At 35.6% G+C, this 26,475-nt stretch overlaps 1 protein-coding gene across 5 annotated transcripts in view; it reads left to right on the top strand.

Annotated features, from left to right (window-relative positions):
• Positions 1-26,475, top strand: part of LOC136852537 (serine-rich adhesin for platelets-like) — a 140,863-nt gene that overhangs the window by 7,050 nt on the left and 107,338 nt on the right. For all 5 annotated transcript variants that reach the window (XM_067127264.1, XM_067127268.1, XM_067127263.1 and 2 more), the window contains exon 2: positions 1,439-1,739. In XM_067127264.1, coding sequence (XP_066983365.1) covers positions 1,636-1,739 — 104 coding nt within the window. In that variant the 5' untranslated portion in view covers positions 1,439-1,635. The remainder of the gene's footprint in view (positions 1-1,438; positions 1,740-26,475) is intronic.

Here is a 26,475-nt window from a genome sequence, read left to right as displayed (position 1 = left end):
ATTATTTGGACCCCTGTATTAGAAAAATGTTCAAGAACAACCTAAGAGATAAAATCACTGACTTAATTACAAATTAGTTACCTTATATACAGTATATTTAATATAATTTTTTTAAACGCTCCTCTTGCAAAAATTGTTGTTTACCAAAAATAAGAGAGAATTATTGAGTTGTACATTTATAAAATTTTTTGGTGGTCAGTCACCTTCTTGTATAATCTTTTAATTGTCCTGTCCCTGCTTCTGAAAGATTGAGTCTAATCCTTTGTAAAAAAACTCTTATATTCATCATGTTCCATATTTTGGTGATTCAGTTACACACACACACATACATACATATATACACACACATATATATACATATACATATATATATATATATATATATATATATATATATATATATATATATATATATATATATATATATTATATATATAGTCTATCTGAGCATAAGTTTGTAGCTGACAAGTGACCCTGAGTAGAGGGTATCCAGGAGAACTTGACCTAACAATAAAACTTCACATTTTCCTTTAGACATAAATAACAGAAAATTCTAGTATGTGGAAATAATAATAATAATAATAATAATAATAATAATAATAATAATAATAATAATAATAATAATAATAATAATAATAATAATAATAATAATAATGGTAAAGCTATATTTCTAAAAGACTTTTTATGTCAAATTACCCTTTTCAGAAACTCCAAAAAATGACATGGCATTGTACGTAAATAGTGCAATTCTTGATGCACTCGCTCATTATCCGTGATACGAAAAAAAGAAGCTACTAGCCTGGATAACTCTTTACACGAAGTGGATCAATGAAAGTGGTAATCTATGCAGTCCACGATTGAACTCTAGGTAAATCGGGACCTAACTGATTACTCAATCTCATACCATGCTCTACATTCATACCCAAGTAACATCCTGCTTGGAGTTACCTTTGATCCCAAGCTTTTTTTTTTTTTTTTTTTTTTTGAAAATTCGAAACATATCTAATTCTATCAGAGGGTCGTGTACCTTTTTAAACTTCCAATATCCCGAAAGATTATATAAATGTCACACACCCAAGATTTTTCTTCTGCCGGTGACAGGATACAGCTTTCCTGTCTGAATGTTAATAGCATGCCAGGTTTTATCCTTTTGGGGGTGATTTCTTTTCCTTAAGCAATATAATTATGATTTAGATCTTTGTCAGAAGGGATTCTGCTTTGTCATATGCCAAAAGCTTTATTAGAGGAGGGATATTTTGTTATAGACTTTTGGGACTTTTGTCACTTGTTTAGAGTTAGTGTGTCCTATTTCAAATAGCAATAACATCCATATTCTGTTCTGAAGAAGCTTACTTGTCAAGAAAATGGTCTTTTTTTTCCCACATGAATCTATACTTATTAAAAACATAAATATTAACAATGAACATACTTTTTCCAGGAGACATAGAACATCATAAAATAAGAGACGAACATTCTCTTTCACCCTAATTATAAAAACATAAATTAGGCTACCTTTTATTGACACCTAAAAGAGGAACATCCAAACGAACGAAAGAACTACAGTGACAGGTAGATTCGCAGATATCGATTTGGTCATATGACGTCACGAGTGGGGAGGAGAGAGAGTGAATAACGATGGAGAGGAGAGAATCTACAATATTCTATTCAGACGATGAAGGAGATGAGGGAGAAACTGAGAAAAAAGCGCAGGCTCGAGACAGTAAACCTTCAGATTCTGAGTAAGTATTTGAAATTATTTATTTATCTTTCTACCTTTTAATGTTACTACTACTATTATTACGACAGCCTAATGAAGTTGCGAGAATAAAAGCTGTACACATGTAATTTCGTAACCCTGACTGCGAAAGAGTTTATGTTGCCACGGCCCCTCTTGCTTTATTTTTTCTTCTCAAATTATATTTTTTCTATATATATATATATGAAGGCTTGGAAATACTCTTACTGAATAACACCAGCCAAGTTGATAACAGATCATCTGTTCCGTAAAAGCCGATGTTGCAACATCCACCTCCTGCACTCACATCCGAACTGAATCCCCTTTATCCCAGTCTTCTAACGAAGACGATGACAGACGTAAGACAGCCATCTCGCTACTAATAGCCATCCTATTTGTTTTGCACTTCAGTCGGGCAGCATTTCTACGTTCTTGCTAAAGCACTTCTAGGTGGTTATTTTTACGTCACCTATGTTGAACTGATGGGAAAATCGTGTTCAACTATGCCTTCACGTAATTTATTTGATCACTTTCGTGACCTTAGTAGATCGTATAGCACAACTACAATAATTACTGTATATATAATTGTCATCAATATCAGAGTAAAAGTTTAACGATCCCGGAGTTTTCTTTTTGGGCTTTCATTCAACGAGAAATAAAGGTGTTGCGCACGCTAATGACGGAAGGTACTAGAATTCAATTTAAATTTAATACGTGTTTACTTTCATTAAACGTGTACTCTAGATCGATATTCTAATTTTGGGAATGATAACTTCAATATAATTCATCAAGAAAAATCGATGAATTACTTCGTAGTTTCATCACTGATTAAAATCCTACGTTATTTCAGTCTCAATTTACTTAACTGCCTAAGCAGCAGTTACTCAAAATTCACATGCAGGGTGCGAGCAAACAAAATTCTAAGAGATCATGTCCGATAACAATCTAACGGAAAAATGTTTTTCATGCGTTGTCCAACCAATTTTTGCTATGGGATAAGAATTCTACATCTATATTTCATGAATGCTTTAAATGGCTTTCAGTTTTGTTAAACCTGGAATAACTATCAATATAAGAGACCGCTTTCAATGGTTTTCCTATCAAACCACTTTTGACAGTTCCCCAAAGTTGATTTTAGCACGTTTAAAAACTTTAAATATTTTCACGACATGTAATACATTCCCCACAGTATCCTAATAAAGCAAGCAAAAGCATAAATGCTGGCCTCTTTTTTAAAAGAAAATATTTTGCTGTTCTGACAAATAATCATAACGATATAAATAAAAATAATGATAAAAATGATCACTGAGACTGTTGCAGACGTTGTTTTGTAAAGTTATTCCCCATTCTATTATTGCTCTTGCTATTACAACAAAGACCATGCGGAAGAATATAATGAGCTCAATAATGATATATGATTACCGCTTGCCAAAATCACTGCCAAGGTTATTACTAACTTACTCAAGCATCGAAGTAAGCAAAGCAATGTCATCTAAACTTAATTCATGTTGTGTCTGCAATAAATGTAATGTAACATATGCAATCGCATACAGAAAAATGCCTAAATACTTGTACAATTTAGCAAAAATACTCGAGTTACAAACTGATGACAAAAGGTATATGCAGCAGAAAATAACTAAATACAAACAAACATGTTTAAGAGAAAATTACACACATTGAATATATATATATATATATATATATATATATATATATATATATATATATATATATAGATGTATATATGTGTATGTGTGTATACGTAGTTTAAAGCAAACACCATTTAAGATTAACTATATTGGTCACTAATTCCTTCTGTTGGTTACGTTAGCCTCCATTAACCAGGCACAAATGTTCACTATAATTATGTGGATAACTGATTAGGACATACCTGTTTAAATGGCTCTTGCCTCATGTGTCAAAAACTTTTTCTGACACAAGAATTGGGCCATTACAGGTGGTAAGGATATTAACATTAGTGACTGCTATTTTCCTCTACCGCAAACATTTTACCTCAGTATTCGAATATCTGAAGAAGTATGAATAGCGGAGTAATGCCAGTTTTTCTATACTGGGTAGCAATGCAAGTTCCTGGCCCTCCCAATCATGGAGTTTACTCGTTGTTATATGGTACGACTGGGCGAAGAAGGGAGATCGAACACTGCATCCCTTCCGCAACTGAAACTCCTCCAAATAGTATTCAATTAAAGGAACCCCACCCCCATCAGATTTTCCTAAAATATTCTAGTTCTGTAAAATCGTTCCGAAACCCGGTATTTCTTCGTACACACGCTGCATATCGGTGTATTTTTCTTTATTTCTTGAACATGTTTAAAGTCATTCGAATTAATGTAACGTCAGAGCAAGGTAAAGGTTTTGCAGAAGCCAAATTAGTAATCCTGTAGCATGCAATTATAAAATGTTCAAAGTTATCAAATTGTCTATTTATTGTTAGTTACTGGTCAAGGATTAGAAGCTATTCTCTTATTATTAACTGATGCGTTTTCTGCCGAGGGTATAATAGTGTTAAAATATTCAAATTTCACGTTTGTATATATTATATATTGAGATATACATATATGTATGTATGTATGTATATATATATATATATATATATATATATATATATATATATATATATATATATATATATATATATATATATATATATGTATGTATATAATATACTGTATATACAAGTGAACGATGTAACATCAGATCGGTGGTATCGCAATGGGACTGTCCTAAGTATGCTCTTGGCGACGTCTTCATGGGGTGCAATGATGAGGTCTTCAGTTAAACAGATATCCCCATTTTCTAATGCCGTTATGTAAAAGGTACTTGCATGAACATCGCCGACGATGACGCACTTCTACGCCTCAAGACTCCTTGCAAACGAAGTCTGGTCTAATCTTCAAAACAGAGCAGCAAAAACAACCAGATTCCCTTTCTTAGCGCCCGCTTCAACCGCCGGGAAGTTAACATTGATATTTTGGTCTAAGTTAAGGCATTGGCCAATGCAGGGAACTGTCTCCATGGTGCCACAGAGTGCCCCACCTGCTACTGGAACCAACTATCGGTGCATACATTCGATGCACCTCCCCCAATCGAAAATGAGATCTAATTCCACTGCAGAGAGATTCTCATAGTGATTCTTGGCCTTATCCTACACAATGCTGATAGAATTTTAGGAGGGTTGCCGTGGCCTTTCAGCTCTGTGCCAGGAAAGTATTCCCCCAACCTAACTCATTGCAGAGTCTGCTTTAGTTCTCCTTTAGCGTATTTATGACGATTTCTGATGGAGGCTTGATTAACTGAGTTCAGAAACTATACTGAGCAGATGTGGACCTTCACAGTCGAGTGACAGTAAGCGCAAGCAAAGTGCTCGTTAATATATATTAAATAAGCAGCAATCAATATATTTAACGTGGAACTGGACAATGACGCTTCTAAGATAAAAAGGTATTTATTAATCTCAGTATATGATGATAACCCAGGCAAGGGAACATTTTATCTAATGAAGAGTAACTGCTTACCCAGAGAGAGAGAGAGAGAGAGAGAGAGAGAGAGAGAGAGAGAGAGAGAGAGAGAGAGAGTCAAAATAACTAATCAATGAAAAGATACTTGACCTCAAGGCGAGTAGTCTGACAGCTTACAAGAGAGGAGTGGTAAGGTGAGAGAAGCATTGGAACGATTTTAAGGGAACAAACACTTATAATCTACAAACAAATGGAAATGGGTGTGAGCAGACACACTCATTTTGAGAATGTGAGGCGCACTGGAAACGATTGGAATATAAAGTTTAGTCGTAAGGCAAAGCGCTGTGACCTATGAGGTCATTCTGCGCTGAAAGGGGAGGGACGCTAAAGCAAAAAGGTTTGAAAGGTGTAACTGGAGGAAAACCTCGCAGATGCACTATGAAACAATTGTTAGGAGCGGGTGGAAATTGAGGTGAAAGAAAGAGAATATGAACGGAGGTACAGTAAAAGGAATGAAAGTAGTTGCCACTAGGGGCCGAAGGAATGAAGTAAAGAACCTTAAATAATGCCTACAGTGTAGAGCGTTAGGTGCACTGACGGCACTAATCGCCCTACGGGGTTGAAGCCCATTAACACACAACTAATACTATTTTAAGGATTCCGAAATACCAGGTATATCGTACGGAGTATTCTTGGAAAGAACACAGAAAGAAAAAAAGATATACATAAATTACCACAACTACCACACAGGCCTTATAGAAATCGAGTCTGAAAAGTTTTTATGGAAAGGTTTTACATGATGCTGGGGAAAAAGTTCATAACGATGTAGGAAAAATACCCTTCAATGCGCACCTATAAGCATGGGAATAACATCAGGCAATTAAAAAAACTTAATGCGATTAAGTAGGTTTCATTGCGCCCTATGGGTGAAACAAAAAAAAAATTACAACCGGGAAACTTCAACAATTCTAAATTAGGGGAGCATACGAACAATCACGGCAGTAATGGTTTGCATAAAAAAAAAGTACTGAATTTCTCATTACGGTATAAAACAAAGTTAAGCACTGCATGATTCAATGTAAGTACAAGCATTACCACGAGGAAAAATTTATCAAAAAATGAATCGTGTAACAATGAAAAGATTACAAACTTATTCAAACAACTTTGGATCAGTAAAGGGTATGCAAACTATTACAAAGAAAATACAACATTGTAACGACCCGAGTGGGTCGTTATGCAGGTTCTTTAATATACTCAGGACAGGGGCTGTCATGACTGACAGCAGATGCAACAAACAAAAGGAGAAAACAACAAAAACAATAAAATGAGCTTAATATTGATTTATTAAGGCAAGTATTTACAAGTGAGTCAGGTCTGGTAAAAAGATAAAAACCATAGGTACAAAAAAAGCCAAAAGGCAGCACTAAACAAAATCAAGTTAAATAAACAATTAACTTTATAAACAAAAAGTAGCTAAAAAAAAAGGCAAAAATAAACAACAGCAGGCAGAAAAAAAAAAAAACCAAACATACGTCCTCCATCGGGGCACCAAGACAGCCCTCAGCTGCACGACAGGGACAAAAACCCACAAACCAGAAAACCCCGATGGAGACGTCAGGACAGCCTCACGCTGTCATCAAAGATGAGCAGCTCGTGGTCACACGACTACTCATGGTCACACTCCACCTCTACGACGTGCTCCACTTCGTAGGCGTGCTCCAATTTGCTGCTCAAAAACTCGACCAACGTCGACTCCAAAAACTGCCTGCTGCTGCTGCCACTGCCGCTACTCTCGCTGCCCTACCAGACCCGACTGAAGAAAGAAAAACGGCAGCTCACTGACGAAAACATCAAAACATAAAAAAACTTGAAGGTAAGGAGGCAGCAATCCACAAAAGGGAACGAGCGGGGAACCAGCAGTTCCCGCAAAACCATCACTTAACGTGACACCTCCCCACCTAAAAGAAAAAAAAATAAGATTATTTTTTTTTTACACTCATGATCCTCCAAGTAACAACCCGCCAGCCAAAACAGAGCCATCCTGTCACGGTCGCCATTGTAACGACCAGTGGGTCGTTATGCAGGTTCTTTAATATACTCAGGACGGGGCTGTCATGACTGACGGCAGATGCAACAAACAAAGGAGGAAGAAAACAACAAAAACAATAAAATGAGCTTAATATTGATTTATTAAGGCAAGTATTTACAAGTGAGTCAGGTCTGGTAAAAGATAAAAACCATAGGTACAAAAAAGCCAAAAGGCAGCACTAAACAAAATCAAGTTAAATAAACAATTAACTTTATAAACAAAAAGTAGCTAAAAAAAAAAAAGGCAAAAATAAACAACAGCAGGCAGAAAAAAAAAACCAAACATACGTCCTCCATCGGGGCACCAAGACAGCCCTCAGCTGCACGACAGGGACAAAAACCCACAAACCAGAAAACCCCGATGGAGACGTCAGGACAGCCTCACGCTGTCATCAATGATGAGCAGCTCGTGGTCACACGACTACTCATGGTCACACTCCACCTCTACGACGTGCTCCACTTCGTAGGCGTGCTCCAATTTGCTGCTCAAAAACTCAACCAACGTCGACTCCAAAAACTGCCTGCTGCTGCTGCCACTGCCGCTACTCTCGCTGCCCTACCAGACCCGACTGAAGAAAGAAAAACGGCAGCTCACTGACGAAAACATCAAAACATAAAAAAAACTTGAAGGTAAGGAGGCAGCTATCCACAAAAGGGAACGAGCGGGGAACCAGCAGTTCCCGCAAAACCATCACTTAACGTGACAAACATTAATCAATAACAATGGTAATCATTAAGAAAAAGTATAAGAACCATGAACCAAAATCATATAACTTGTGAACTAAGTCTGGCACCTGTCTTTTTGGTAAAGGACTGTTATGAATTGTAGCTCAGGAGGAAGCCACATGCAAATTGTGTCGTCCTCACGAATTATAAACAAATTAAGCTACATCTACTACCCCTGGTGCAATGATGCAATCAAAAATAATTTCTTCTAAAAGACATTGTTTCCAACACCACAATCAACCCTTTACAGTACCATGACTTTGTCAGTACTGTAGGTACTTAATTTCAATATTCAAACTCATAATTCATAATTCCCAAGAAAGATTATGCAATATAGTAATGCAGATCGATTTCCCCATATGTTCAGTGACAGCAAGAGTTCCCCAAGAGAATATTCATTTCCAACTTAAATGAATAACCATACTATGTCAAACAGAAGTAAGTAAGTATAGCTTAGCTTTACCAGACCACTGAGCTGATTAACAGCTCTCCTAGGGCTGGCCCGAAGGATTACACTTATTTTACGTGGCTAAGAACCAATTGGTTACTAAGCAACGGGACCTACAGCTTATTGTGGAATCCGAACCACATGTGTCAAACAGAAAACGCCCACCTTTTATGTAACTGGTTAAAGAAATCTGAACCTTTCTGGTTCAGTGTAACTGTAGTTGCGCAACAAAGGGGGCATGTCCACAAATATTTTGTAAACCACTACCAAGGAACTTGCTTGGGGGCATTCTTGCTTAGCAAAAGGAAGGTTGCTGTGAGCATCTTTAATAGCATCATGATTCTTATGATTTGCTGGAAAGAGGTCTCATGGATTCTGGGTTATAAGGTCACGGGTGTGCTGCTACAATCATGATACTGGAGGAGCAGGCAATAACTTTATCCACAAAATGTATGACATATTTGAAGCATTTCAAAACAGATTGCGCTCAAAATCCCACTCTTCTTGAGTATAATGTGTGTGTGTGTGTGTGTAGAGAGATAGATAGATATATATATATATATATATATATATATATATATATATATATATATATATATATATATATATATATATACATATATATATATATATATATATACATATATATATATATATATATATATATATATACATACATACACACACTAGCTGACCAACCTAGCACTGCCCAGGAAAACTCTCTCTCTCTGACTCTCTCTCTCTCTCTCTCTCTCTCTCTCTCCCTCTCCTGCTAAGATAGTTGCCTCAATTACATTGCCCAACATTTTTGACATTCTATATTTCACCCCTTCTCAACCTCCATTCCTATTGGTGCTGAACTTGGACTTAAATGGCATCGGAAGTGTCACTATTCATCTCAGTGACCTTGAAAACTATGGATTTGTCACTAATATCGATCGTTTTCAGTTATTTCACATGCTACCCCTCCCACCCCTTCTCAACTCCCCTTCCTTCCTATATGGCCTAAACTTGAACTTTAAGGACATCGGGAGTATCACTATTCATCTTGGTGACCTCGAAAACTGGATTACATTAATATCTGTCGTTTTCGGTTATTTTTACGTCACCCCCTTCCCATCCCTTCTCACCCCACCCATCCTACAGGGGTTGAACTTGAACTTAAATGGCATCGGAAGTGTCACTATTCATCTCAGCGACCTCGAAAACTATAGATTAGACACTAATATCTGCCGTTTTCGGTTATTTTCACATGTCACCCCTTTGTAACCCCCCCACCCCTCTTTGGTGCCAGTGATGTCTTACCCCCACGGTATTCTTTCCCAGATAGTAAGTCATATGCATACCAAGTTTGGTTGAAATTGCTCAATGTGTTTCAGAGTTATGCAGGAATACACATATACTGTACATATATACATACATCCACTTTTATATATAAAGATATATACTGTATATTATATATGTGAGCAAGAGCGCACGTCTATAAAGATAGATTAATAGATATGCGCATAACTTTGTATGAAAGATAAACGAATTCCACAAATTTCATTACAGAACTGATTAGACTTGGAAGCAAAATACTTGGTTGGTAAATTTTCCATTCTTTATTTACGAAGCTTAAAATTACCCATGACAAATGAAGCTAAATCATGTGATATTTCATTTCTTAGTTAAAGAGATCGTGTTCTTATTGTCCATTAACACCTCTTTTAACGGAGCATAATAGGAGCTCTCTATCTGTACGGAACGCCAATTTTGTAGCCAAGTGATTATATACACTTCAGCTTCAATTGTAGCCTTCAAGAAAAATTTTTACATTCGTAACCATTGTTAACTGACGATTTTTCAATACATTTTTACCTTTCCCATTTTATACCTGACACCTGAAATGTCTACGTAAGCAAATAAAGAATATTTTTTTAACCTTCCTTTTAGAGAAATAATCAAATCTCGGCAGAGAAGAGAATAAGGTTAGCATCTGAATCCTATGAGAAATAATATTTTGCCGAGGTTCTTTTGATGCCGACACCTTGTTAGTAGTAGGCGTTCACCTATGAGAGAGAGAGAGAGAGAGAGAGAGAGAGAGAGAGAGAGAGAGAGAATCTTCTGATCGAAATACTCGTATGAAAATATACATAACGGAATCAGGTTATCATACTAAATATTTAGACTGCTAATATTAACCGCATACTGATTCACTTAATGAGAAGGTATCGTTCATGAATGCTAGAAAATAGAGTAAAAACATTTGTCATAAGGAATAAGACTCTATTTGAATAGTTTTCGTCATTTTCTTGTAACAGTAACTTTTATGATTAAACAATAATCCTCTAGACGAGAGCAAGCAGATAAAGAACGATAAATAATGAGTTCACTTCATAAACGGAAACAGCTCATTCTCAAAAACAACAGCTACTCAGCACTCGAAGAGCACCCACCTACGAAAACCGTACAATCTGTATACGTTTTTTATGGTGTGTAACACCATAACAGAGGGGCACAAACCAACTATATTAATGGTTAAAGATAACTCTGATTGGTCCGAGTCCAGTCACTGTTTGTGCTAAAACGCTCATTCTGGCGTCACTTGGAGGCTCAATAGTTGTAAATTATAGCAATTACGTTTAAAAAAGCAAACGGCCATAAAGACGAGCTGTAGTTCGTGACAGCAAAAATTTCTGTAATTACTCGTAAAAAAAAGTATTAACGAAAAATGGAGTATTAAGAGACAATCTTTTGATAAAATGCAAAACAGTAAATTACCTTTCTAATGTTATATATATATATATATATATATATATATATATATATATATATATATATATATATATATATATATATATATATATATATATATATATATATATATATATATATATATATATATATATATATATATATATATATATATATATATATATATATATATGTATGTATATATATATATATATATATATATATATATATATATATATATATATATATATATATATATATATATATATATAAACGAATGTTGGAGGAAAGATGAAAACATTTTCAAGATTTTCTATCGAGACTTGTATTTGTATATTTCTTTAACTGGTCTGCTTTCTTACCAGGATATTCATTGGGTACCATTTTGAAGCTAAATTTGCAATTTATCAAGTATATATTAAATAACAAATTAAGAAAAATAAGAGTAAAAACGATGAGCCAAATTCTTCAGAAAATGAAAACTTTTACATTTTTTCCAGAAAAAAATATTTACAAAAATTAACAGATACGTAAATATCTTTCCACCATACAAACCTGCAATGAATTTTCTTTCAAATAATATGTAGAATATAGCTTTTTCACGAAACATCGTGCAGCTATGCAAATTACCGACATTTTTGACAGTGTGGGTACATTATACGTATATACTCGTATTAAAACAATATCATTGATTATACCGGTAAGTGTTTTCATTTATATTATGTGGACAAGACAAAGGGTCTTTTTCACATTTACCTGTTTTTTCGCCTACATGTTTGTCTTTCCGGATGCAGAGTACTTGAACAAAGCATGCACATAGTGTACCTGATATGGGTATGCTGTAATTCTAAATTTATTCAAATTTAACCGTCATTCTAACTGTAAGGGTGCAACTATCTATCAGAACTTTTCTATCAATTTATCTGTGCGAAACAAAGGGCATTCATTCCATATCAATAACTGTGTTCCAGAGACAGTTCGGGATGACAGGTCAGTCCAATAAGGATGCCTACCGAAACGAAGAGTAATGCCTAGTATGGACCTTCTTAAATTACTCTTGGTAACTTTAATTTCATAGCTACTTCTAAGAAATTAAACTCGAAAAAACTGAAACTGTGTAGGAATTTTTTCAAGGGTTCATTATTAAGCTTAAAGTAAGGTTAGCATTGGATCATTATTAACTTAACACGTCCTTGATTTTTAAACGAAATTATCCTTGCGTTTTTTATATTCTTAGGAACCTTGATTTACATATCCCTTCTCTTCCGTTATAATCATATGGTTCAGAAGATAGGAATGAATAAAAAGGAATGTTACTAGTTCACCAAAGGTTAACTTGCTTTTTTCGATGAAAAAAAAAAAAACTTGTCTCAAGAAACATCAAAAGATATATCTCTGCGCGTTTTACTCTTTCCCAGTGTCGTTATTTGACATTCTGAATATAATTTAAAACTATTTAAACAATAATTTAGTGTGTGTTTGGTCATAACTTTCCTTTCATTTAAATGGTATCTGTATCTTAAGAGTGTCCTTCCATATTAGGTGAAAACTTATAATGGATACCGTAATCCTTATGGGGAAGTGTAATGTCTAGGATGGAGGATTAATAAAAAAAAAAAACTAATAATATCTTGGAGGCAGATTAAGAGAGCCGAATTCCCAGTAGTAATTGACTCCTCCCGTCTGGTTTTCCCAAGGTCCCCGAGGAAAGGAGAGAGAGTGACAGAGGGAGGCTGTCGTTCCATTTATTCATTAAAGTAATATCAAACTTATCCTTAAACAATCACAATGAAAATCAGCACTCATACAAACAAGAAGAATAGTCTTGTAGCTTGGTAAAAGGCCAGAAAAACAAAACGCGTAATTGAAAATACACGAAAAGTCAATCCAACAAGCTTCCTAGAAATATGTAAATGCGATAAATAAACTTTCACTATACATCACGTGAAACTAGATGCGGATCCCCCTTTCCCACTATCTAGTAACTTTCTCTCCGGTCCAAGGCCAGCTTATCTAAAACTTCTAATGATTAAGTACCAATGTTCAAGACAATAATCAAGACTAAGACTGATACAATCTTTTCATATATCTACCAATTAATCTTTGTCCAACTTCAACTATCTGGAGTGTTCTTTCCAACTCCCAATATGAAAATTATGTGATCAAAACAAAAAAGTTGCATAATCAAAGCAGCAGTCGCAGCAAGCGTAATAATCTTTCTTGGACCTTTTAATCGTCTTAAAATCAGCGTTAACTCTAAGACATATCACTCCTAAAAGTTGTTTTAGGCTTCGGGAAGTAACCTGGACCCAATGTGGAAGCACTAATCAGAATGTATGGATTTTTCATGCACTAGTTCACTGGAAATTCAGAAAGAATTTTCAATATATATATATATATATATATATATATATATATATATATATATATATATATATATATATATATATATATATATATATATACATATATATATATATATATATATATATATATATATATTGCGCGCGCGCGTGTGAGCGCGTGTGTATTTTTTATCATTTGTGTTTGTGAAGGCTATAATGAAGTTTACTTTTCGAGTGAAACTAACTAGATATGAACAGTCGATCATACCATCTCTACCTAAGCAGAAACAGTAAGCATAATGGTCTACTAAAAAAACTTCCGTCATATCTTCAAGGCTTCAGTGCATTGTTGCAAGCTTCAAATTCATAAGGGAATGTTGCCATCAATAATATTTTACTTAAAAATGCTGGACTTCCATTCCATGCAACTGACGAAGTGGCAGTGCTCTTGTGGCAGGTGTTTTTTCACACTCCACCTCCTGTGACCAAGTATGTTTCTTATATCCTTAAAAAATAATGGTAATGATTTATATCCAGATACAAACCCTCTTGTTCCTAATAAATCCATCAGAATGAAACCTGATACAACAAAAATAATGAAAACCAAATATCTAACAAATAAAGAGGGATATAAAAATACAATATAAAAAAAAGTAAGAAAGAAAAAGGGCTACTGTGGTGGAAAAATAGACCAAAGCCTAAAACATCTCCTTAGATAGGCTCTTTAAATGGCAGCTGTTTTTTGCCTACCTCAGCATCGGATATGACGTCATTAGAAGAGTCCTTTCAGCTCACGGCCCGCCACCCTCACTTAACTTCATTACCTTCCTTTTCTTTTCAGCAGGCAAAACAGTTTTTCTCTCTACCTGTCTCAAATGTGTATCTGCAAAAAAAAAAATGGTTTTTAAGCATTTATACCTTTGAGTTAACAAACTGACACAACACTAACACATAAATAAATAAAATATATATATATATATATATATATATATATATATATATATATATATATATATATACAGACTCAGTTATATATACGAGGAAAAAAACAACGAGAACAGAGCACCATATGATATATATAAAGGTTCTCTTAGTTAATTTACTGAAAGATTGGAAAGGCAAAGCAATGAATCTTGGTATCAAATAGACTGAAATTGCATATGAAACATAATACTCTAGTCTAGTACGATCTGCATTGTTCCATGTACATAAATCATGGTATGACAATGAGGCTATACCTAAAATATTTTGCCGATCTGAGAACATCGCTTTAGGAACAATATACCATGCTACAGGGCGAGTTGCAAGATTATACTATACAGGAAACTGCAGATTCTACATATGCATGCGAGATATTAATAATGAAAGGGAAACACAGATAGCTTTTGCATCATCCGTGGGAGAAGAGCAGGTGATGGCCAAGGTCTAGAGAATACTGGCAATTGGGCTCCTATGGAAATCAGAAGAGTTGGGGGGTCCAGACCTACCTGGATGAAAACTATGGGATGGAAGCCAGGAAAATAACAAGGGGCGCAGTTTCTCAGAGACAGTGCACCATATACAAAATGTTTGTAATACACTACCTACAAACACTGCTAACGAAATTAAATGTACATGTAATCACATTTGATATCGCCCTTATAAGGGCAATCTCTTTCGTTTAGTTTCTATCATACATCTCACAAGAATATTGGAAATGCTCAAAGTCAGTATTCAATGAATCTTGGTACTGGCTTCTCCAAATTCTGGAGGAGACTGAAATTGCAGAAAAACCTGTCAAAAAGACAACAAACTTTGTGGCACTCAAGCAAGATGGGTGATCTAGGACATAAAAGAGGTAGGATCTTCAAAAACACTGTTTTCTTCCGGGGCCATGAAGCTAAGCAGGCAATTTTCAAAACAATGCTGCAAAAAAGTAAAATTTCTGGAAGGAAAAATTAGTTTTCCTCTGATAATGACTAGTTCTATTCCTCTGCAAAATATTTTGCCGATCCTCGGCCTTTTTCTGAGCAACAACAGTCGAGGTCTTCTTTTTCAGATTGTCACCGGATAAAGACAGTGTGTATTTAGAGGCATACATCTCCTTTGTTCTTTAAGCCCTCAGCTTGCAATGTTGATGCGAGTTACAAGATTATAACAGATAGTGATTTCAGCATGATGAACTGCAGCCTCATAAGACCACAGACCAATTCAAGAATTTTACAAAAAGAATCATAAGCAAACCAAGGCATCAGTATATACTTCATTGTTTTAATAATCAGAACAAGGGGTTACCAGTGACACAGAACAAGCTTTTTTGCATCAATCCGTGGGAGAAAAGTCAGGCTAATTTTATGGTCTGGCTTCTAATACTTTCTGGCAGTGACGAATATGCTTGTGTGCAATTGGGCTCAGATAAGTGAGAAGAATCAGATAACTCAATCATATTAAAATGCAGAAAACCAAAATTGTAACCTATTATTTGTTATCATTAAATTACGGCTGTCTTGTGGCAGAACGGACACTTCCTTGTACAGACATCTCACAAAAATCCCTCTAAACAATAAAGTCTCAAAAATGTATTTACAGTCACTAGCTATAGTATTTTTCTTATTACTAGTAGTGATCTTCATTTATTTTCTTATTCTGTTTTTCTCCCTATCCTATGTCAGGCAGTATTCTATAAACTTGATAAAGAATTTATGTTTCCTCAGCCAAATCATCAAGTGGCTACTGTCTGAACACAACTCCTTGTTCTGTGCTCATTCAGTAAACAATGAGTTACTGTTATTACTGTATTTGCTTGCTATTGTTTCTTTGTCTAAAATAATGGACATCACACTTTGCACTCCTGCAAGGCTGCGAATTCATCATGCCAAGAAATCACTGTCCATTGTGGAGACAGCACAGACTGTGACACTGCATCAAGATTAGATGATGAGGACACAAACAGAAAAGGAGCTATAGGTTTCCATACCCAGTAATTATCTGATGACATTCTTCTGCAAAATATGACCTCATGAGAGCATTGCAAGGTAAAGGCTGAGGATGAAATTGTAAGGCAGCAGAAAGGACTAAAGAAAGGTTATGAGTGAGTCATTAGTCCACAGAAAAAAAAACTAGAATCTGAGAACTCTTAATGTATTTCAAAATCTTTTATCCTGTGCAGCACGGCTGAGGGTCGCCTCCATAGTTGACAGCACTAGGAATCGGTTTTTGAAGGTTCTGCTGCCTTTGTATCACTGACTCGCCATCTCAGTTGAATGCTACAATGTTTGTTGTCTTTATGACAGATTTTCATGGTATCAGCAGCTACGCTGGAACTTGAAATGTACCCTCCAGATTTTACATAAAGCAGGAGGAGCATTATTTAGAGAAATTAAAACGTCAATGTCCTGAATACTGGACTTGGCTATTAAAGCATTCAGTCTCACACAAACCCAGAGAGTTATGAGTTACATAATAGAAGCTAAACATAAGAGATCACTTACCAAAGATGTTGTGTATTTAAAGATAACTTAGTTCACTTATCATCTGATTACATTTAAATTTCCTTGTGGTGACTAGTATACAATACCAAGTAAGCACTAAAAATCGTACCAGGCTGAGGTGAATGGCAAGCTGTGTGTGTGCATGTCATGCATAGATGAATCTTCTGTATAGACAACTCTGGCAATGACCAGTTATCTCCTGACCCACATCTGGCTTCTGCCAACCACAATTGCCTAGGTATGAAGAAGAAAATTAAATGAGTTTGTTAACGAGTACACGGGGTTATGCAGGATATATTCTAAAGTTGTTCCCTCCATGCTCCCTCTTTCCCGCCGATTAAAATCGATCAATTTACTCCGGCTGAAAAGGTGACACTGGTAACTGCTGGACCACAGACATAAAAATGCAAACAAACAAACAAACATTCACACATTTATTTATATATAGTGTACATTTATATATATATATATATATATATATATATATATATATATATATATATATATATATATATATATATATATATATATATATATATATATATATATATATATATATATATATATTAGTGATACAGGGCATAGGGAAAACTCCAAGTAACATTCAGAAGAAGATGGACGAAAAGCACACATCATTAGGCTATCTTTTTATTTTAAGGCCAACGTTTCATAATTATCTGCAAAATTACATTCCCAGGGTTGCGCGTAAGAAAAGATCAAAACAATTTTATAAGTACAATCTTAAAATTCTTTTAAAATATAACACAGTAAGAATGAAATGAATAAAAACACAACCAACCTAGAGGTGAGACAGTAAGGCACTAAATGGAAAGAAACCACCACAGTAAGAAGTTAAGCTAAATACAATTGACTTGCAGATGCGTGAGTATTTAAGGATGGTAGTTGTTGTTTTATAAACCGACTCTAGGATTGTTAAGTCTTGTGGGTTGGCAGTATGACCAGTGACATTAAAATATTTGTTCTTAATGTAGGTTTTACATTGTTTTGAATGGTTCCTGATATTGGAGTGCTCTGGGTTCGAGATTCTGCTACCTGGACGTTCAAGTATATAAACAAGACCATTCGTTTAACACCACGATTTTTAGAAAGAAAAATTTACAGGACTCAGATCTAATTTTTATAGTATCTGTTATTTTAATTTAAAGATTAATTCCATTTTTAACCTTCTTAATAGAGCGCTTGTCCTCTCATCTAACTGGAATGTCTTTCACAATGAGATTTTATTTCTAGTTAACTTCCTTAAAGGTAACTGTTTTCCACCCAGGCTAGTATATAGAAAGATAAATCAATTACTAAATAAATATTTCTCTATAAGACCTGAAGTTCTAACGGTACAAAAAATGAATTTCTATGCAACCTTCCCATATATCAATGACTTACCCTTTCAAAAAAAATTTACGCAAATTATTCATGAGCATTTCCCAGCCATATCAGTCAAATTAATTCCAAAACATCCTCTTAGTATTGCTCTTTGTTTAAAATAAAAGGTCAGCTGTGTCCTTACATGTCCTCTGATGTCGTCTATAAATTTACTTGACCTAAATATATCTCAGGGATTTACATAGGAACCACCAGTAGGCTTCTTCGGGGCTGGTTTAGCAGCCGCTAGTACTAGCGACCTGTGAACTACCCTCTACTTGCCCAATGTCAACGAAAAGTTAGTCTGCCACTTGCTGGGATAGTCAGGATAGTGGCAAGTGATTGATGTCCCGGCTGCTTTACTCGCTGCTTGCCGGTCACGTGACCAACTAGCAGCCACAGCTGTCCACGTGTCAACGCCAAGTTGCCTCTTTGCTGGACAGTTGTCATCATTTCCCGAACGCAAGCAAGTGGAGTCCAAATGAAATTTCCACGTTTTTGGGAATTTATGAGGATATGAATTGCCTGTGGGATATAAGGCACATTGATTGCATGAACAGAAACAAGCGTGGCATGGCAATGAATATGTTAGCCGAAGCTTTGATGAAGGAAGGCCGTCATGTTCCCGACGTTGAAATTTTAAAAAAGAAAATTAAGGTTATTAAAAGTAACACATGAACGACTTGTCTCTCTGTCAGAAAACACAACATCAATGGCGCAATCTTTTAATGCACCTTGTGGTTCTGCAGTTTCATACACAAATGTAGGCCCTATGAATAATGAATCACAATTTTCCATTGAGAGTGTTGCTTCTTATGAAGAACTACAATGGTTTATATTACATTGCTTTGTCCTTAATATTCTCTACATTGAAATTTAATCAATAAAAACTTGTTCACAACACTATTTTCATTTTATTCTCCTAAATATTTTTTGAATTTATGTGTGATAACTACATATATAAATATACAAGTTTGCTAGAAATAAACAATGTATAGGTGGAAATTGCAATGTATTTGCAATGTATTACCTGTAAGTAGTTGTTCAGTATATCAATGATTGCCTGCAATACTTTAGGCAAAAACTTTGAAATAGTGGAGGCCGGCACCCTGAAGAAGCATGCAAGTGATGCAAGACTATCCCCACTTGCCAAATAACGCAAGGTTATTTCAATTTTAATCGTTGCTGGGACGGCGTTTCTCATCGGTGTGTCCTTTGTAGATATGTGAGGCTCCACCAAATATAGCAGTTCTTCAAATGTCTGCACATCCATGCGCATATGTCTTTTATATTCTGGAGGATCTTCAGTAGCTAATTCAGTAAGTAGTGTACTGGAGCCTCCTAAACTTTCTCTCCGCTAAAGCCACTTCCTCATCCATATTGTACGTTTTTTCTTCCTTTTGTTATTCACAATTATTTCTAATTCCTTTGCCAAAACAACAACTGCAGCATCAATTGCTACATCCATGTCACTGGACATCTTGATAGCTACTGGCTGCAAATACTTTCCCGCCAAACTATCCTAGTGTCAACACTTACTTGCCGGGTAAGTTAACTTGTAGCTAGCACTAGCGGCTGCTAAACTTGCCCCGTGTCAACGAGGCTTAAGGTTCGCATTGATTCATATCGGGGAGACAGTTTCCGCACAGGTAGCAGATTCTCGAACCCTGAGCACTCCAATATCAGGAACCATTCAAAACAATGTAAAACCTACATTAAGAACAAATATTTTAATGTCACTGGTCATACTGCCAACCCACAAGATTTAACAATCCTAGAGTCGGTTTATAAAACAACTCGTACCATCCTTAAACACTCAAACATCTGCAAGTCAGTTGTATTTGGCTTAACTTCTTACTGTTGTGGCTTCTTTCCACTGAGTGCTTTACTGTCTCACCTCAGGCTGGTTGTGTTTTTATTCATTTCATTCTTCCTCTGTTATATCTTAAAATGAATTCTAAAATTGCACTTGTAATTGTTTTATCTTTTTTTATACGCAGCCCGGAGGATGGAATCCGTTGATAATTACGAAACGTTGGCTATAAAATAAAAAGACACACACACATATATATACGTATAAAGACAAAGTTCAACAATTGTTTCTATTTTATTGGTAAGCAAAACAGCTCCTTCCTAAACTGCTCGACAATTGTATCACTAAATTAAACTTTACTGTTACAACTTCAAGCCCATAAAAATCGTTAGTGGCCGGTTAATTAGGAAACTTCGAAATCTATGCAGTGTAACAATAATAGTCAAGAGTTGTACATACTAGCGTAATCCCTGGTAAAAAGAAAACGTGAAAATTCCAATCATGAAGTAGCTTAAACGTAGACTTTGCTATTCACATAGAGACCACCGATCCTATTATCTCAATCTATAAATTTCCATCAGCCTACATACATTTCTCTCTCTCTCTCTCTCTCTCTCTCTCTCTCTCTCTCTCTCTCTCTCTCTCTCTCTCTGCCTAAACAAAAACCCTTTGCAGAGAGATTATTCGTTAAAAAAAAAACTTATGCTGGCCTATCTATTTAGGAAAGACGTTTGAATAAACAAACCTTAAATCCTTGGCTAACAATATACAGATCGTTACTGACTGCTGTATGAGTCTTAGGAAGCCATAGTAAAGTGAGTAGAAGTGATAAGAATATTTCTGAAATGAAAACGTTCCTAAAGGTGCAAGTAAGTAAATAACCATAACTTCACGAAAAACACAGACACAAAGCCACACCAACATATTATAATTTCTAACGGTAAAAAAAAAACAAATATATATGATCTCAAAAAATATATCTCCTCAGAAACTTGATGTTTTTTGCTTCCTAATAAAGTATATTCTCTCACTCACACTTTCTCTCTCTTCGTGGCCTCCGTCTACGGCACACTCGTAGGGCCTTTGGCTCACAAACTGAATGATAAGCGTTCGATTTCGTACCGGAGGAGGAGAGACGGCATGAGGCATTCCTTAAAAATCCAATACGCTCTTCTGGACTAGTCCAGTGCTTTGATTTACGAAATCTGGCGATCAAGCCTGCCACTCGAGCACTTTCAGCGCTCAAGACGGTAAAAAGGAGTTGGAGCGGTTGGACGGCAAGATAAAGATCCAGAAAATACAGGAGATGAAGTACTTAGTAGTTAGTAAGTTGTTGCCGTATGTCATACAAATATAAATTAGAACATTTAGGCAAGGCTCATAGCACTAATATACGTAGAAAGTGGTACAAAAAATCATATAATTATAACAAAAAAATCATTTTGAAACACATTTCCTTCTCGAGTGCCTTGGAAACAGCGTTAAACATTAACACAGAATAAACATCAAAACACACACGCACATTCAAGTCTCTCTATCAGTTTTATGAATTTCAATAAATTTTTAATAGTAAGCGTAAACGTAACTATGCCTGTCCATCCATAACCTGTCAGTTGTCAAATGGCCAAGTCAGCTTTTCTATAATTGTAAGTGAACTGGATGAAAAAGGTACATTTCACTAACTTTGAAACAAAAGGTTCAGAATAATTTCTACAGACACCTATCAGCCATCACAGAAGTCTATGAAAATTCAAGCCTAACATCCAGTTTTGAAGAATAAAGATAATTTCTAAGGAAAACCTCTTAAATAACTGAATATATTGTATACCGTGGCATTCTGATTTGGCGACTAGAAATAATTGTTAGAATTTTAGCAAACTGCAGTCCACCAAAGGATTTACTGTAAAAGACAGGAACATCCTATGAAGTATAACTGAGCTGTTGACCAGCTCAGTGGTCTGGTTAAACTAAGATATACTTTTTTTTTCATCCATGACTTCATTTCCAGTCCAATGTAGAGCATAAAGCACAACGACTTGATATCTACATTTAAAGAGATGAGGATGCCCTTCCTCCATATATTTGAAAATTTTTCTACTGAATAAGAAATCAGGACAAAGTAACTACCACAATGGATATTTAATGTCAGAGAAACCAAAAAAATTTTCCTTTTTAAACACCGTTGATGGGAATTTCCATCATTTACAGAAATGGAAGCCTATGGAACTACATCAGGTTAATCGATTCCACTGATGCTTTTCCTATGCGAATCAAGATCTAAAATACGAAAACGAGTCAGAATTTTAAAGAATTAAGGACATGGCTACTTTGTAAAAATATATGTTCATTCGTTTGTATATTTTTCGAGGGGACAGCTGGTTCTGGACGGATAATCCAAGTTAGCTGCTTAAGTTGCATTCTAAAACTACGGACATAACGCTACGGCAGATGGGCATATACTGTATATATTTTCTCCATTAATGATTCCTCACTCCACAATACTGAAATTATCAAGTCTTGGTTTTAGCAACACCCGTAAGATACATGTTTGAGCTGGTATTCCCAAATCCTCAATTTTCAATTCTGCTTGAAAATGTTCCGGTGCCCTGACCCAAGAAAGGGAAGGGACAGCTTTCAAGAAAAAAAAAAAAAAAACTTGATTCACCATGCTCTTAATACATGAGAATGTCTAGGCCTAAATGGAATGAAATAAACCTTTTTAAAATGCTGGTCGAATCAACGTCTTCGAGGCTGAAATTTATTGCCGATAATAATTCTGGTTATACGACATATTTACATATGACATATTGTACCTAATACTACCCATTTAAACCCATTAAATTATTATTGTTTTTAGTTTTGCTTATTTTGTGAATCTCTCTCTCTCTCTCTCTCTCTCTCTCTCTCTCTCTCTCTCTCTCTCTCTCTCTCTCTCTGTCAATTTGTGTGTATTTTCTTTTTATATCAGCTGAGGGTTGTATTTAATTATTTGGTATCTACTTAGTTGATTGATTTTATGAAATTTATGCTGTTAAGCGAAGTACTAGGGCAATCTCAGCCACTCAGCACTTAAGACAGTGAAGAGGTAGTTGGAGTGGTTGACAGCAAGATACAAAGATCCAAAAAATAAAAATGAAGTACAAGGTTTTGAAGGTGGAACTGGGACAAAACCTCATGGTTGCACTAAGAAATGATAGTAAGAAAGGCTGGACACCAAGACTGAAAAAATGAAGCTGGAATGGATAAGGCAGCTGGGGGCCGAAGGGATCCTGCAAACACCATTCGGTAGTTCTTCGACCTTTTTTAATACCATCTTGTTATACAATTATCAACAGATCAGTTTAATATTTCATAAGGAATGACGGGGAAAACACTGTAACAATTATAAATGACAACACAACTACTGAATTTAATATTAATCAAGACAACAGCAATTGTCTAAAGGGTAAGCCTTGGCAGTCGATTTGCCTTATCCACTTTTCCAACTGCGTCGTGATCTTGATACTCATGTAATAGCAATGCAGCAAATTTAACGGTTTCGTCCGAAAATTCTGAGACGTGTCGATAATTAATGTGCCAATTTTAGTGTAAAACGTACAGTGTTCCTTCAGCAGTAATAATCAGCAGCTAAATGTATGTCTTATAAATGGAAAGACGACGAGCAGCAGATTTTTTAGCATGAATTACCAATACTTAGCTAGAAAAAAATCACAAAACTTGTGAATAATATATTTTCAGTACACAATATTTCACTGAACTTGGACTAAAATACGAATCTTAAAAAAAAATTTTTACAGCAGCAGTGGCGCAAGCCAGCAAGAACAATTTCTTATTGCTTTAAAAATATTCCAACAGAGATTTTTCTGAGCGGATCAAGATTTGAATTTATATGGGAATATTTGTACGACAACTGAAAAAAATAATTATACGACATTATTGTTCTACCTGGACATATTCTTTGTCAATAGGTCAAGATTTTTGTGAAAAAATAGTAGTTACAAAATGTAAGCATGTGCGATTCTCCCTTCATTACCACAACTGCTGTTGCTGTCGGCCTTATCATTAGCATTATTATTAGCAATGCTTACCAATAAAAGTTAGCAGTGAAAAAAAATTTTGAGGGGGGCGCCGTGGGGTGTTCCTCTTGAGCGGGCCTGAACTCGTATCAAACAGAAGCTACGTGTGGACGCACTTGCTAACCATCATGCAATGTGCAACATATATTTTTGTGTGATGTCGACCCTAACCACACTTCAATAGGAAGTTGAGCTCTCGAACACATTAAAGACGAAATCATTATTCTCTTTTCCCTTGATATAACGTGTAGCTGGCAACTGCATGTTAATTTTTCAGTCTGATATAAAGCTCTTTAAAACAACCTTGCAACTTATGACTTGTTCCATCTGTCCATAAACTCATTTTTGTGATTTTACTTAGCGGTCTACTTCATGCTTTTGCTAATGCCGCATCATCTGATGCCTTCCCATTTGTAACGACGCTTCATAAGAATCTCTCTCTCTCTCTCTCTCTCTCTCTCTCTCTCTCTCTCTCTCTCTCTCTCTCTCTCTCTCTCTCTCTCTCTCTCTCTCTCTCTCTCTCTCTCTCTCTCTCTCTCTCTCTCTCTCTCTCTCTCATGCTCTTGCTGATGATTCACCATTCTATATTTTGATACTCACCTCTCAGCAACCTCTTTTGCACCTCAGTCTTGAACTGATCTTTCTTTGTCGATTAACTCTGACCTTTAATTGAGGGTATCACATTTAACCATAGTTGCTGAAGCTTAATATTCCTCTTATATATGAGTTGCTTAATCATATGCTTCTCCTCTTAACAAAATGTTAACGTGTCCATCAACACCCCTACACACACGATGAGCCTCATGTGTTGCCTCAACGCTCACTTTCTGGATATTAAAGCCCTTCATTTCCAGCACCTCTTTGAATCTATCCAGAAAGCCATGTCTCTCTATCCCCTCCAAAATTGTGCAATTATACACTAACTTCTCAATTCTGTCACCCCCTACCTTACACAGAACACACTACACTGGGCCATTTTCCTTAACTTTTTAAGATGCCAACATTTTTCAATCTTGAACTTTTGTAATTCAACACATCCTAACAAACCAAGTCATCCCAAGAACGTCCACCTTTCCTTGTTCTCATTATTTTGCCCTTCACTTATTCATTCAATGATAACTGTCCAAACCTTTTGCAAAGCTCCTCCACGTTTCCTTTCCACACCTGTTCGCGAGATTAATCACCTGTTATGTCATCTTGCCAATACCCATTAATTTTACTAAGATTTAAGTATATATGACTCAACTATTTCCATTTCTGCAACTTTCACATTATCATTCGTTGTGCGCTGTTCTTCCTCCTTTCCACTTTCAGTACTAACAACCACTTTCAAACTCCTTCACTAGTCCCTGGCGGCTTTTCTTTAAATTTAACGCTTAACATCTGCAACTCCATTCTCGACCTCCTTTTTCTTATTCCAAAAACTCTAACCTATATCTCCTGTCTTTCCCACATTTCTCTTACCATCCCATCCCAAAAGATATTAAACCGCCACAGAAAAATAACACTGCGCCGCTCCTTCCTTCAATCGGAGACCCCTGTATGATCAAAAACACTCACTCTTCTTTTACAGTCTGCAACCCACGCTCAGCTTTCCTCATCAAAAGAATGGATTGGGAGTGGAATCGTTACTTAAAATCAGAGAAGCTGGTATAAGCTTTGAAGATATAAAGTAAAAGCGTAATGATATTATATTTTCAAAAGAAAATATATGAGCCCTTACTTCTAAGCTATGATGTTAGGAAGAATCGAGTTTTTATTTCTGGTGAAATACGCAAAACAGGAAGAAATAAAGCTGTCAAAAACACAATATATGAATTATTCAAAAAGTAAAATAAGGAACTTGGGAAAAAAAATATATGCAAGGCATATAAAATTAGGTTACATAGTTAAAGGAGTCCAATAAATAAATCACAAAAGATCTGCTAATGACTAACACAAATTAGATACTGATATAATGCAAATTAATCATAATTTTAACAGAATAAATGTAAGGTCAAAAGAGGCTTGAATGAATACACAGCATAAGCGCAACGAAACAAGCAAACTACTGTACTTTCCGGAAGAAAAGAAACCTGAATGCTGCTGCATGGGTTAAGGCAAATCAGGTAAGAGAGGGAGTGATTTCTCTCTCACTTCTGGCTTCTGCAAGGTTTATGAAGTAACATCAAAGCTGTGG

Source organism: Macrobrachium rosenbergii, chromosome 25, assembly GCF_040412425.1.
Source record: "Macrobrachium rosenbergii isolate ZJJX-2024 chromosome 25, ASM4041242v1, whole genome shotgun sequence".
Classification (NCBI taxonomy): Eukaryota; Metazoa; Arthropoda; class Malacostraca; order Decapoda; family Palaemonidae; genus Macrobrachium; species Macrobrachium rosenbergii.
This window is presented reverse-complemented; position numbering and strand designations above follow the sequence as displayed.